At 40.9% G+C, this 16,136-nt stretch overlaps 1 protein-coding gene across 1 annotated transcript; it reads right to left on the minus strand.

Annotated features, from left to right (window-relative positions):
• Positions 1-4,034: 4,034 nt before the first annotated feature.
• On the minus strand, positions 4,035-15,885 carry HNRNPU (heterogeneous nuclear ribonucleoprotein U (scaffold attachment factor A); the record flags this gene model as incomplete). Its single annotated transcript, XM_010009514.1, has 13 exons — positions 4,035-5,314; positions 5,742-5,813; positions 6,765-6,967; positions 7,374-7,613; positions 8,142-8,310; positions 8,680-8,808; positions 9,309-9,428; positions 9,627-9,890; positions 10,260-10,372; positions 11,481-11,580; positions 13,149-13,288; positions 15,580-15,653; positions 15,774-15,885. Coding segments are annotated over 13 exons (1,790 nt in total), but the record flags the coding sequence as incomplete, so codon positions are not given.
• Positions 15,886-16,136: the final 251 nt, after the last annotated feature.

A 16,136-nucleotide genomic window follows, 5' to 3' on the forward strand; every position in this document is an offset into this window, starting at 1 on the left:
GCCTGGGCTCCATCAGGAAGTACACGTCTAACAAATCAAGGGATACACTTATTCCCCGGTACGTGACACGGCTGAGGGAGTGCGTCCAATGTTGCTCTCCTGCTTTGGGCCTCTCGGTCAACAGGGATGTTGAAAAACCATAGAGGCTCCAGTGGAAGGCTCCTGAGCAGGACAAACTGTGTCACTGAGAGGGCAGTGCAGCGCTGGAATAGGTACCCAGAGAGGTCACGTAGTTTCCACCCCTGAGGTTTTCAAGCTTCAGCTAGACAAATGCCCTGAGTACTAGAGCCAGTCCTGCTGTGAATGGGAGGGTGGGCTGCATCTCCAAAGGGCCTCACAAACACCATTGCTGTGATTCTGTGACCTGCTGAGACAGAGAACATCTGTAAAACCCCAGGCAGGAGCAGCCCAGTGTGGTGCAGGGGATCACCCACACAGAACACCCCATTTTGCTGTCAGTAATTCATACCCCCAGTGCAGCACTCCCAGGCTGGGCTGAGCCCCCACAGCACTGCAGGAGCTCTGACAGCAGCGGGGAGCACAAAGCAGAGGGGACAAAGTGTCATAATGCAGAGGTGTGAGGCTCTGGGTACGTACCCCTGCTGCCTGCACACCATGCTGCATGGCAGCTCGCCTCAGCTAGCTCAGCTATTTCCAAACCCTATTTCTCAGCACCATGGGAGCAAACTCCAGTGTTGTTTCTTTCAGAAAAAAGAAATATTACAGTAAATCCCTCCACTGAGGCTTACTCGTTTCCTCTCCCTTACTTGTTTCCTTACTCTTGCTACCTGCTTAGCACAAAGACAAAGGTCCTTTCATAATACAAGGGCTTGTCTTTCCTACTTGCTCAACAGCTCCACAAAGCTGAAAGTTCAGCAGTGCCTGAACACAGCTGTAGCCTGCATCTGAGTATGTTACATGGAGACTAAAGAAGAGAATCCAGCCTTCCGTGCGTCTCTTGCTGTGTAAACAACCACTGGTATTTTAAGCATGCATTTACGTCCAGAGCGATCTTCAGTACTATTCTAGGCCTTTTTATTTTGCAACTGCTGGAGGCATCAGCACTGTTCCAGAGCTTGTGCTCCTCCCCAGCACACATCTCCCCTTTATGGCAAACAAGTTTCTGTTAGAACAGGGGGAGCACCTCCAGAGTGCAGAGTGGCAGCAGAGTTAACAAAGGTGAATGGGAGATGAACGAAGGCCACACGCAGACCAGAAACCACGCACTTGCATTTTTATGCCACACAAGCGATGAGCGGTGTCCTAGTAAGCAGCCATCTGATCCTAGCTAAGGGAGAATTAATGCTGAGAGAAACGAGTACCCTTACGGCTCTTGCATGCTAACCAGGCAGCAGATCCCAGAATCAGTAGTGTAAACTGCATCTGCTCCCGACCACTGTCATAAACACTTCTTGAGCATGAAAAGGTTAGAAGGAAAAACTGGCCGAGCTGTCTTACCCACAGGTTTGGTATCGATAACTTATAGGACCAAATTTCTCTGCAGTGACCAGAAAAGAGAACTAAAAGTTTGCTCTGAAGTAACACTTCAAGTCACCTGTGTAAGTATTTACTAGGTTTTTTACATTTTCCTTTTTTCTCTTTTGATGTTGACAATGCATAAAGCATTTAGCATCCTTTTAAGTTACAGCCAAGTTTACACAGCAACTGACTCACTGCTGAATCCTCCTGCCGCTCCCAGTGCTCTGGCAGAGACAGACTGAGGCAAGAGCCACATCCGGTTTAGTTGCTGGCCAAGTCCTGATTTCAGCCCCTTCCCTGCAACGGTGAGCCTAGGAGAGCCCTGCTGCGCTGGAGAAGGCAGTTTGTGCCTCCAAGCAAGGGGAAAGGCTGCACACGCTGATGGCTAATCTGCTTTAAGTCCAAGGTGAGGTCTCCTGCCCGCCCCAACCCACGCAGGGTGGCTGTGTCGGGGCTGAGGTGAACTGTGTGTGGCAGAGGCACTGCTCTACCTGCCCCACGGCCCGTTTGTTAACACCAGTTACAAAGCCGCTGCTCTGAATTTCCACTTCCCTCTCAGCAGCTTTTCTGACATCCTGGCGCTCTCCCCATCCTCCACAGCGCTTCTGGCTGGGACAGCTCCAGCTGTACTTACTCCCACCTTACTAGCTCATAACTACAGAATATGCACACTTCTTTGCTTGGGGGTCCAACCCCCGGCAGTTAAACATCTGCAGAAGCATTGAAGTACCTCCCCTCTCTCTGTAACGCAGTTGGGATTTCTTGTGGCTTAGTTTGCAGTTGGATTTGTAGAAAGCACTGGCCTAGTTTTCCAAAAGGTCACAAACAAGGAAACCTCTGAATAAAATGATTTTGTCACCTATTTCTAATAAAAACGTTGCTCAAAGAGCATTGTAACAGATTAAAAAACTCGAACTAGTGGCTTGCACCATGAGGCAATATTTCTATGCAGTTGTCACTGACTGCATATGGCATTGCTAGAGCAGGGGCTGGAGTTTTATATATTCCACCATCAGAAAATTTTCTAACAATAATGAAGACTCACTCTACATCTCCATTAGAAGAAAACAAATGCAGTTTGTACTGCACAAAAAAAAGGATTAAGCCCCACCAAACATGAACCCAAACCCCATGTTGTGCATCACTAGTGCCCACCCCACCACTGCCAGCAACACGGGCATTTTCCCTCATGTCGGCAAGTCTTACAAGCTGTGGGAAGTTACTCGACACACAGCTCAGCTCTCTCCTGTTGGTAATGTAGAGCTGCGCACTTCCTCACCTTGTAGCCATCAGCTAAGTTTTCTATCACCTTTTTAATCACAAACTGCAAATGTATTGAAGTGATTTTTCTAGGTAATGGCTTTTCTGTCCAACTCATCTTCACATGTCAGAATAAATCCCTTCCCTAGGAATGACCAGAGGACACACTGAGGGGGGCTCCCTCCCAGGCAAAGATCCAGCTTCATGCAAGGGCTGGTCTCTGCTCCACCGCGTAAGCGGGAAAGCTTTTAGACTCATACAGTTAGCAGAGTGCTGAGCTTATCAAACCCGCCTCTGGAGTATCTTAGTACAATCAAGATACTCCTCTCCCAAGTCTAAGTGATTCCTCTCATGTGGGGCTTTTTTCAACACCATACATTAAAGAATCGAAAACAAAACATTCCAGACTTTTTGAATTAAAGTACAAGCTTTACAATCACATAGCAAGTGTATGCTCTTATATTTCAGTTTAAGACTATATAATTTTATAGAGTACCAAAATAAGCAAAGGATCAGCACTCCATACAAAGTGTTAGTTCTTGTGAGGGTAGAAGGGAGATGGACTTTAATTACACTAAACTTCTTTTGCAAGGCTAAAGAAAATTCCATTTCAGCAAAACAGGTTTGGGTTTAAATTCCCAACATTTCTAGGTCATTAAATAGCGTTTCTTTAAAGACACTTTACATTGTTCTCACTCAAAGGGATGATTTAAAGCAGTATTAACAAGGAGGTGGTACTGTTGCTGTTTAATGTTAATATGCAGTGTCATCTGCTATAAAGGCTAGAAGAGCAACACAGGTGCATCTTTACTTCTGAAGACTATTAGGAATGGACTAACATTTGAGAGAGGTTTCAAGCAGGCTACTCAGGCTCTGGGCCCAGGCTGCTGCCAGCTCAGCCTCTGCAAGGCAAACCCCAGGTGCTGGCAGCGACACGTGTTCACACACACACCCAGAGTCCGACTCAGGACGGTTGTGCCTCTCCCCACTTTACAGCATTAGAATGCAAGGAAGCTGCAGCCAGCATTGCCACTGCAAATTTACAAAAGCAGAAATCTCAACAAAATAGCGCTTAAACCAAACAGAAGCTCTCTGTTCCAACTCCAGGAATCCCTTCCCCAGGACAACCTTCCTGTCCTGCTCCCCCCATCCTGTTTCTCCCCCCGCTCCTTCCCTACGGTCTATTTTACAATAAATAGGTTAAGTGGATTTACATGATGCAAGCGCAACTCAAAGACTTTTGCCCTGTACATATAACCATGTTAAACTGTGAGATTATACATGTGATAGATCTCTAACAGAGCAACCACCATTTAGATTTTTAAAGAAACACAAGTATTTCAGCATGTACACAGTAATGAGTTCAAAACTGTCCAACATCATTGCTTTCGTACATTCTCTTCCTCTTTATAGCCTTAAAGGGATTTTAGACCTTGATGGCAACAATCCCAAAACAAGAGTAAAATGAATTTATTTTATTGCAAACAAACGTCTAGAGTTAAATTTCTCCACCCACTTTCTTTAAAAAGAATCAGCAGGCTAAGGAGATACACCCATTTGAGAATTGACATGATTAAAAATTAGATAGAAAATGGGTGACTCACAGTTTCATTAGCTTACAAAATGGTGGAGTAACTACTACAAGCACACTAGGTATACAGTATTTTGTGGGGAAAGAGTTATACAGACACACAGCTAACTTCATATAGATCCCATTAGACAACTGGATTTACAACAAGTTTTGTTTAATAAGAAATGGGCAAAGCCAGCTTCTTTTCAGAATCAAAATGCAGAACAAATGGAAAAGAAATTATGGTGTTGTACCTTCACAAGTTTGAGCCTCCACAAATAATGCAACCAAGTTTTACAACTTTAAGAGCTTCTACATACACTCCACCTTCACTACTTTGCCCTGGGTTTCCTCTTTGCCCCCAACATCTCAGAGTTCCAAGTGTTACAAAAAAGTCCTAGTTATTGCCAGAAACTTTGACCTCCCACTCCTCCCCTCCCCACCCAGCAGCTTTGTAGAGAGGGTGGAGTGTAATTCGGAGCTTTACATAATCTCATGGTGTTGCGAAGGGCTAATGAGGAGCCCCCGTGCCAATCTGGTTGCTAACATTTCTATCGTATTGTGACATGACTCACGACTGTTTCTTAGAAATCGGGGGATGGGGAAAAAGGAGAAAATTCTTTAATAAAAAGACACCAGGTACAAAGCAACGTTTTACTTTTGTTGTGGTAAAAAAAAAGTCACATTTTACAGATAAAATGTAGAACCCTGAAATACTGACACATTCTCTTATCGTGCACAATGCTGAGGTTCTCTTACGAATCACTTTAAAACTGCAATTAAAAATGTACAAAAAAAGAAAAGAAAAAAATCAACCCACAAAGCTTCTAAAAAAGGAACCCGCAGGCACTTCCTCTTGTGGAATGTTTAAAAAGTTAGCCTACTAAAGAAAACAGTCGACTTCTTGTGAAGGTTTTGGAGAAATATGTATCAGTTCATTTATTTGGGTATTCAATAATATCCTTGGTGATAATGCTGACTCCATGGCTTCTGACCCCAGAATTGCTGCAATAAAGGGATAAATAGTTAATTTTAACCTGGAATCACATAAAAGTTGTATTTCTTACAGAAAAAGAAGAGGTGTTTAACAAATATCTCTGCAATCAAGCATCATCTGCAACTCAAGCAGATTAAAGTGCTCTCACATAGCAGCAAGTTCGTGAATAACTGAAGGCAGTTAAGAGTTCACTTCACTGTAGTAATGTGAAGCCGAATACTACATACCATTAAGACCAATAAGCCATAGCTGATACTTGATATACCGAGACCATCAAGCCAGACTAAGTTTTGCACAGAAAACTATTTATAGCAATATTACCTAGCATTAGAAGATTTTGCTATCCAGTTTTGATTACACATCTCATTATTTCAGACAGCATTTTGAAACATTTAAGTTAACAATCAGTGGAAAGATAAAGTTATAACTACTTACACCCTGCTGCCACTGGTTGTAGCCCTGAGATTGGTTTTTGTAGCCACGATTATTTCCCCTTCCTCTGAAGTTCTGTAAGAGAATAACAGTTTTTAACTACCTTATCTACACTGGTAGATTCATAAATGCATGAACACTAGTCTTTCTAATGCCACCAGAACATCAGGCACCATACAGAATCTTTCAAATATGAACTCTCAGGCCTAGGTTTAAATAAAGCAAACTAAAAACTCCTTGAAAAACACTAGAATACCAGAAGTCTCCCTCACCCTCCACGCAGCTGCTGCTAAACGTGGGGCAAGAACCTCAGAATTAATAAACCAGCTCAAACTCACTGCCAGTGGTCTGGAAAGCTATAGCTAATCCAGTTCTGACTCACCCTATTTCCAGCTGCTAAACTGCACCAGGACAACTAAAAATACAAGAGCTTGCCTATTTTTAGTCAGGAAAGGCTGTAGTTGCTACAAGGATGTGTTATCCGATCAGACAAAAGGATACGGGTCATACAACTGAAAATAGAAAAGTTAGCCCACAAAACTTCAAATGAAAGTTATGGAACAAGAAGGGGACATTGATACTAGCAGATAAAATACTGCATTTTCCCCGTTTGTCACAATTAGACAAACCTGAGCCCTGTTTTCTACCTTGGGCTCCATCTGCTGGCTCTGCAGCAATCCAAATTATGTCTTCAAGCAATTCCATTGATATTCCATCAATTAAGACCTCAGCTAGTGTGTCTTTACTGGTTGTGTATGATACTAGACACCGAAAACAAAGACTTTCCAGAGATATTTCCAGAAAGTTCCCTAAATACTTGATAAAGATACACCTTGACCCTAACACCAAACAACAGTTACTACTATGAGGGGGTGGGGGACAGAATCAAACACAAACCTTCACATACGCCCTAAAAACCTTTAAGAGAGAGGTACAGTTTTAACATGGAACTCCCCATTTCAGCATCAGAACTTCTTACGCAACATTCAAAGCTCTGGGCACATAGAAATCCCCCAAAAGGATCACCTGGTTGTAGTTTCCCCTGTTGGGCATTCCACCTCTGTTATAGTTTCCTCTGTTTGAGTAGCCACCTCTGCTTGGAAAGACAGGGCCACGAGGATATGGGTAGCCAATTGCGCCACTGCTGCCACCGCCACCACCACCACCTCCACCACCTCGCTGAGGCATGTTGCCTCCCCTCCTGTTGTATCCACCACGATTGCCAGGGACTGCAGGGAGAGAGTTACTTCAATCAAGTGATTGTTACATCTGAAATGTTTCTTACATTAAGTTTACTGTTCAAAATAACAATGATATAGAAATAAGATGTCCAAATTCAGTGCACAAATTTCAGTGCAAAGATTTGTCAATGGCAATTTAACCATACAGCCTGGGACACAAGCAAACACCAAACCTAATATAAAAACTCAAAGCTGGGCTTCAAACCACATGAACAGCATAATCCATGATCCTGCCAACCTTCACTTTTGAAGTTGGACAATTAACTTTGTGCTAATACACAGAACTTAGTGAAGTCAAAACCAAGGTTCCCACCACATAACAACTGCAATGCAAATACTACACCCCCCCCCCCGCAGCCGCCTCCAAACTTTACAGACTTATTTCTAAGCTTACCTCCTCCTCTGAAGTTGCCCCGCATGTTGAATCCTCCACGTCCTCTCTGACCCCTATTAAACTGATTTTTATTGCTCTTCTTGTTCTTCTTTGAGCCAGTGTTCTGTTTCTTTTCTGGTGGAAGAGACTTCTTACTCTCTTCTTTGTATTGTTCCAAAAGCTTCTGAGCTTCTTCTTTTTGCAATTCTACATAGATTATTTCATCAAAACATTCTGCTACCTCTGGCAGTGTGAAGTTCCCTATAATTGCAAAAACACTGAGTATTCAGCATCTACATTCAGGTACAGTCAAAGCTGTAATTTAACCACCTTTCTCCCATTCTTCCTCCCTCCCCCCGCATTCCTTCAGCATAGGGATATTACAGAATTAGAGCATTTAAGAAAGGTAACAGTGACAAAAGAAATAAACAGGTCTTCATGGAGTTGCCAGTACTGTTCCAAACCTTGAGAACATTCTGCCTATATCTTTTTTCTTTTATAAGCCTCCACTCAGAGTACCAGTTTCTGCCAAATATGTCACTTATATAGGGCACTTTATGCCAAGACAGCTTTGTGCATCTGCATGAAGCATATCAGCATAACTGAGTAGTGTTAAGGACTGCAGCAGAGGGAACACAATATAGTGTTGTCCTACAAGTTACAATAGTCTTCCAGTTTTGATTAAGTACAACTGTTTAAGATAAAGTGATTTTTTAGACTTCACGTTTACTTAATCCTTTAAACAGATACTCAGCATCCTAAAACACAGTATAGGATTATGTTCCATGCCTTTCATTTTGAGAACTGCATGCTCTGGAAGATCTTTTCCCTCCACCTCTGCCTTCTTTTGTGTTCTTTGCTTGTAGTCTTCATCTTTTGGGCAAACAACAACTGCTTTGCGCTGGAAGCCTGCAAACAGGCACATTTTTCTCCTCTGCGCAGCTGCAGACACATTTGTCTGAAAAAAATGCAGTAACTTACTACACGTAGCTGTCATTGTAAGAGTTAAGGAAGTCAACTTATGGTGTATAGACTTCACCTCTACAAGAGCTTGCAATGAAGTTTACAAATAACTGGACATAAAGATGCTGCATAATGCAAAGTTACGAGTTCACATCCACGTGTTAAAACGCTATTCCTCCCACATCCCATAAATCCAGAGAAGTTCAGACAAGCATTTGTAAATAGTATCTCAACTTTGTGTCCCCTGAACGAGTAGTCAGTAAGTGAAACAACAGCTATTAACAATGTAACTTTAATCCCATTTAATTACTGCACTACAGCCTATAACAAAATTTCCTTAACCATTTTTCACTGAAGCTTCTACCTGATCCAAAATGAAATTCCGCTTCTTACGAGCTGCAATCTCAATGAACTTTCCAAGACACTGTGGAGCTCTCTGCAACAGTGTGTTAAGTTTACCAGTGTCTGCCATCTGCCGCTTAAAACCTGCCACCTGCAGAGAGATTTCCCAGAGTTAATTAATGTACCTCTAAGACATGTGGCTGTTTTTCTTCGCTAAATGCTTTCTGCATTGCTTCAACAACTGTTCGCTTCCAAAGCCGCAGCTACAAACTTGTAACCAGAATGTCCAAAGTCTTTATAAACGACTCTAGGCCAATCAATACAGCTGAATGCAAGGTATGCTCATAACATTACCAAATCAAAGCTAAATGTTCTAAGGACAGTGAAATAAAAAGAAATGGAAATATTTGAATAGTCAGCAACAGTTGACTTGTACAGCACCAGGAAAGCTTCAGAATCCTGGGGTGCCATGTATGAGCTCACAGCTCAGCAAGACAAAAAAAAAAAAAAGAATAAAAATCATCTTTAATGGTCACTAGCTAACCAGTAGCTAGTTTCTAAGATTTCTTTGATACAAAAGAACCCCAAAGACCTTGGATTTACAGCAAGCCTTTAACATACCAACAACTAAAATGTCATCTTATCACTTACCATCATTTTGTCCATAATAGTGTTTGTCCCAAGAATGTTGTATTTCCCAGGATTTGCTGCTGCATGTTTGGTAACCCATGTAGTCTTGCCAGCTCCAGGCAAGCCAATCATCATCACCACCTATGATGACAAGTTCTATACTTGAGATACTAGTAACATGCAACTTAGATCAACAAGCCTAATGGAAACTGGAGGTGGTGGAATAGGGATATTGGAGGGATGAAGAGTCATGGGATACCAAGCACTAAAGCTCCCAGACAAAATGGTCAGTGTGTTGAGCTATCTCAACAACTCTGATACTATCAACAAGAAACTTACCTCACAGTCTTTCTTTTGCTCAGGTCCCTTTGGTCCTCGGACCCTATCCTCCAAGGGGACCTTCTGGATGAAAGTGTACTCTTCTGGTACAGGAAAGTAAGGTTCCTCCTTCTGACCGAAGTTGAACTCAACTGCACAGTTATGGCAGAGAACATGTGGGAAGAGTGGCCGCCCATCAAGAACTTCCTTGTTTATTTTGAATGCAACACCAAGCTCTTGTCCATTCTTGGAATATGAGAGTTCCACTTCATCACCATCAAAATTCTGTTTTTCAGACAAAGCATTAGTTTGGGTAAAATTACTCACCTTGCTCTATAGTTACATTGGTCACTTCACTATATTGGCTATTCTCACCCAACCTCTGTAACACTACCACATCATAAAAGGAACTACTTCTCTCATTTAAAATCTGTTGTGGTGTGTTCACTCCCCACCCCATTCACACTTGTCTGTGAATATGCAATCTTAACATGTTGACAGCAGTCACTGTTGGCAATACCTGCTATTTCTACCTCCTCCCTATGTTAAACTTGTCTTGCTCCACGTTTGTCTGTATTTGGTTTACTGCCTCTCACTAAGTAGACTAGAAATTCAAGAAATATCCATCAAAAGGAAATATAAGGAAAAACTTACAGCAAAACACCCAATCACATCATTTTCATCAAACTTCTCACCAAAGTCTTCAGTCTCACAATTGCATGTCTTTATTCCTTTTAGAGAATACCCATAAGAAAATTCTTCTTCACCTGAAGAAATACAGTTTAAACTTACTTAAAAAAAGCATTTTCACCTAACCATTTAGAAATACAATCATTTTACAGCTAGTTCAAAGTAAGCTGCTGTTCAGAATGTTTTGATTAATGCCAAAACAAGCTATGACCCCCAAACCAGCTACAGCTTGTTCCTGTATTCAAGAATACTCTCACTTGAGATAGAACAGCAGTATTACCCAATCCCAGTTTTAAGAGCCTTAATGCTGCTGGCTCCAGATTCATGTTGACACAAAGCTGAACTGCCAGATAAAGTCACAAGCAAGTATTTTTAGACTCTGAAGACCTGGTTATGCACCAGTATACCTGTACTGTAGTTAGTCAGAAAAGCTTTTTGACTTTAGTCTCCAGTAGCACTTACCCCTCCCATTTTAAAGGGAGTTTAGCAGACCTTCAGCCTATGCGACAGCTGAGGATGAAGCTGCAAGGAACAAGCTAACAGAAGTGTCAAACACAAGGACTCAGGTGGAACTTAAGTACTTAACTAGAAAGCTGCTGCTGCTGTCAGAACATACCAATTAACATACATTTCCTAAAAACACACCTCAGCAGCAGGTATTAGATAAAAATATGATTTATAATCAGTTCCCACATATCTACAAGTTGTGCTTCTTTCTTCCTAGCTACTTTCAGAAATAAGGATTCTCCCCCCAGGTCAGAAGAACGATAGCATAGTTATCCAGGAATTTTTCTTCACTGGTTAGATCTTATACTATGCCTCCTTAAAAGAAAAAAAACTAAGGGGGAAGACCCCCTCTTCCTATTTATGGCACTACATGGAAAAGACAGATCTTTAATCTTGTCAGGTCTTTAGGAACATGTTTCAACAACCCATACTTGACCACTGAAAGAATTAACTCTCAAATCGTCAACGCCTTCACAGGCCTGAATACTTAACGACTTTATCTGGTCCCAGTAATAAGCTTTCCCACACCACGTCCAGTGAATGATCCAAGTTAAGACTACTTTCCAGAATACATGGACTACAATCACTAAGCTTCTTCCATCCACTGAAGAAAAAATTACTTGAAACTTCAACATGCACAATAAATAATAGAAAAATAGTCAAATGTTAAAGTCTTACCAAGCAACATCCCACTTGCGTTCAGTGACCAGCCAACTCGCACTTCATGTATGTCAATGTCTTTTGTATACAGGTGTTTAACTGGAATCTTTTCTGTAACCTATTTTTAAATTATTCATTAAAAGATACATAATATTTATTAGACATTAATGAGATGGAAACACAAAGGTAACATCTGTAACCTTTACACTGTGGTTAAATCTTTGCTAAGTCCAAGTAATCACCTTCTGCAAAAACACGACTTGCTTCAGCGAAACGTGAAACCACAAGCCAGTGACTAAATAGTTACATCGCCCAACTGAGCAACGAAGATGCAAGACACCATATACCTTCCAAGCACTTAGTCACAGCAGTCCCTCTCACTGGCCAAAAGCCTTGATCCTTTTGATACTGCATTAGAATCACAGACAAGATAATTTTTTTTTTTTAAATAATCACCATGAAGTTGGGATTAACAATAACTTTGCCAATAAAATGTGGTAATGGATTAAAAATACTGCTGCATATAGACTGGGGAAAATATTACACTTTTGTGTTTTTTTGCCAGAGTAAGCAGACTTCCTGGGTGAGCTGCCAGCTTCCAAACAACATAACCAGATTCAAAAAAAACCTACTTAAAAGCACTGGAATCTGTAGGCAACCAACAATTTTCCAACTGCCTTTACCAAACTGAAGCAAGTAACTCATCAGCATTCTAGCAGTTTCCAGAACTGTGTAAGCCAGGGGACAGCAAGGTGAAACTAATTTGAAAGTGAACAGGGCAGTAAATATCAACAGCAATTTCACTTCATTGGGCTTTCTAAGTTATAGGTACCAAAAGACACAGGAATCACTTGATGCAAGAACATGGAGAATGGGACCACTACTCATTCCTCCTGGTCCTGGTTAAATTTGAAAGTACTGAAGAGAACAGAGTAAGCATTTATATTCACAGGCACATCAAATGCGAAGAAGCCTTTAAAAGTGGTTTTTGATTTTCTTTTTTTTTTTCCATACTTAACAAGCTTTGTGCCTCCTGTTACTCTTTTGTCAACAAGCTGGATAAATCTGTTTTTCCACACGGCTGACTGCTCTTTTCCATTCCTACCCCCTTAAGTGAACTCTTGCACTCAAAATACAAGGACCTGCTAAATACTCACATTCATTGTGTACACAAGTCAGAATTATTCAGGTTGGAAGGGACCTCTGGAGGTCATCTAGCCCCACATATCTGCTTAGAGCAGGTCAAACTCAAAGGCTAAGCAGGAACAGAAAAAAGGACTGCTGGGATAATTTATCCCTGGGGGGTGGGGAGAAAGAATAAAAAGAAAAAAGAAGCCAAGCCAAGCGTTCTGTAATCTTCAGAACATACAAGTAAACTTCTGACTAGTGAGTATCAAAACTTCTCAAGTGTTGATGCATGAAATTATTGGTTCAAAAATGAGGGTTACACATTCATGCAAGCTGCTTTTATTTTTTTAGTTAAATGGAAGTTCTTAGAGGAAAAAGTTTTTGAAAATCGAGCCACCTTTTATGAGAAACCATTTTGCAGGCTCTTAAGAGAAGGCCTTCTGAAAATCCTGTTCACCTGAATTAGTTTCAGCTAAGTCAAAAAAACCTGAAAGAATAAACAGAATCACAACTAAGCATGCAAGAAGCAATCTCCCATAAAACACCAGTTTAACTCACCTTCATCTCAAAGCAGACTTTGCCTTTAGAAACTCCATAGGAGGCTCTTCCTCCAGCCCAAAGGAAGGCAAAGCTTTCCATGGTCAGAGAGGAAGCGCTAAAGCGGTCTCTTGAGATTTTAAAATGCAGGTCACAGTTATCTGTTAACATAAAAGTCACTGTTTACTCTCATTACAAAATAAAGTATAGCTGTCCAACTTTATGCATTAAAGGTGATTTTCAAGACAAACTGCCAGAAACTGCTCAGCATCTTTCAGGAAACCAACTGAACATATGCCTAGACTGAGCTGCAGGCTGAAGGTCAGCCAAAAATCTTACAAAAAGCTAGCCAGCAAGATTAATTTTCAAGCCGCCATCTTCACTTCTGTCGCCAAATTTCCTCCATTTTTATCATCTGTCTGAAAATCTGTTTTTCACCTCACCTATTTAAACCTTTTTTGTCTGTTACCTACTTCCATCAATATAAAGCAAAGGAGACTGCAGCATGCTCTGCATTTGCTAGATACCTTTTTTGGAAATCTGCTTACCCCTCATGCCCAAACCTAAAGGCCAGCTGCAAGGTAAATAGGAACACAAGTATTTTTGTTTAAGTACTGAAAGTAGTACTGTCTTTGGTTAACATCATCTATCAGCAAATCCAATTAGATTAAGCCAACTAAATTCAGTTAAGTCAAGTGCAGGTAGGTTAAGGATGCAGCATGTGGTAAAAGAACCTACTTCACCTAGGAAACACTCTTTGCACTATGAATTCACCTATTGCTCTAAGAACTTAAGTGAAACCTTTTACAGACATCTTCAGGCTGCACACTGAGAATTTTGAAATTTATCTTCTAGCAGGTTTCAAAAAGACAATGCAAAATGGTAACACGAGGTGCAGAATATAGCACTTGAACTCCCCAGAGCAAGGAATCCATAGAAAAAACTCCAAACCCATTTGACAGTTACAAGAAAGCAGCACACTGCGCAAGAAGTAAGTTGTTCTGCCCTGGTATAAAACCTGCACGCCATCCTAGTACCCTGAAATGCAGCTTTCCCTGTATTACTGGTAACTCATGCATGAGAATCTTGTGTTTGCATACAGCTACCCCCAGTTGCAACTACAGCAATTGTGATCCAAGTGTTCTCTCATTAGTACTTCTGACTTTGTTTGAAAACCAGATAAAAATCATACAGAAGAAACCCACCTGAGCAGGTTGCTTTTAGAACAAATGAGAACAGAACTTGAAGTTTAGCTTCCTTATAAGACCCAGGTAACAAAAAGCCCTTAAGAGTGCTAAACCTCTTTTATGTCTGGATTACTATGGTCCATAAAAGAGAGTGCCAAATTGTTACACAATTCAATCTTAAAGCTGTTTGATTCTGATCTCTGAGCAGCCTGTTGACACTTGAAACTAAAACAACAAAAAGTAGGAACTATTCAATTACTGGGAAAATCAGAAGCTTCCACAAAGGTGATGTCGCTGAACCCAGGACAGGTGACTACTCACTAGGTTAGCAGCTATAAACTCGAGATTCAGTTACCAAAATGTCAAGGATGGTATATCCATCCATTTACATGGCTGAAATGAATACCTCCTTTGATTTCGAAACATTTCTCAGGGAAAAAAAAAAAAACCCACCTGAAGCCACCAACAAATACGCCAGTAAATGCCAAAATTTAAAATTTCCTTCCATGGTGTTTTAAGAATCCAACAAGTTCAAGCGTCACTTAAGTTTTCTAATACTACACTAAGTCCTTATACTTACCCTCGAGAACATGTCAACTTTGCCCCAGTCCTGGTGCATCACAGTAAAAGTAACACTTATACTCTGCATCGAAAGCCACACTGTTTGTACGTGCTTATCCATTTCAATGCCCTCCTGACCAATTCTCTGCCATTCAATTTGCACAGATCACCACTCCTCCCCAAACTCCCAGGTTGCACAAATGGGTCATTTTTCAGGAAGCCTTAAACAATTCTGTTGAATTTATCAGGAGACTCAAGTAAAGCCTCAGCAACTTATGCAGAAAGCTCACTTCACAAATTCTACTACTGTAATTACCTACACTACTGACTCTCAGAACTTTCTGAACTTAAAAGCTTGTATGCTATATAATTAGTTTCCCAAATTGTTTTTAGGGTGTTCTATGCTCACTCTGCATTTAGCCACCTTGGTTTCCACACCTGTGTTTTGGTTAAGATTTCTTTAAAAAAAAAATGTATGACATCCCAGACTTAATGGGAAAACAAATCTTCTTGCTGCTAAAGACCCATATACCCTTCTCTTCCATACTGAAATTGGGTGAAAATACTATTTTTTTCTTCTTTTTAAAGTTATTTGATAATGGAAGTTAACAGATGTAGTCACTTCACATTTCAGAAAGTGTAGTTTTCAGATTAAAAGCATAACATTGCATCTTGACAGAGTAAAGGAAAGTGTGTTTACTCACAAGTATCAAGACAAACCACTGTGTCATCAAAATGTTCATCCTCTTCTTCAACAGGTGGTTGAGGGGACTTAGCCCTGAACAAAACAAAAAACAATCAAAATATAATTAAGCTACCCCATTTTCACGCTATTAAAACAAGCATTCCTGTACTTCTCTTCATTATCAAAAAGCTGCCCAGCATCAACTTTATTTACCTGCTGTACTTATTTTCCTCAATGTACTCAAAATATCCACGGCCATGGTCTTCACGTGGTCTCTTCACTCCTCTCTTTTTCTCACCAGGTTTTTGTTCTGTTTTAGCATCTCCTGTAACAAAATTAACGATTTATTTTAATTACACAAAGTAACTCTTCATAATTGAAAATAAAATGCTACACGATGATTCCAACTTTGGAAACTGTAAGAACCTATAGCACAAGAAAAGCAGTGCTACCCTACACAAGATTTTGCTTTGTATCAAGACAAAAACCCGCATCTTAAATTTTCTCAGAGGACTCAAAAAACTTGTCTGCTAAATCATCTCAAGTGGCCACCATGCAGCCGCCGGTGCAGTCCTC

Source organism: Nestor notabilis, unplaced genomic scaffold, assembly GCF_000696875.1.
Source record: "Nestor notabilis isolate BGI_N333 unplaced genomic scaffold, ASM69687v1 scaffold15252, whole genome shotgun sequence".
NCBI lineage: Eukaryota > Metazoa > Chordata > Aves > Psittaciformes > Psittacidae > Nestor > Nestor notabilis.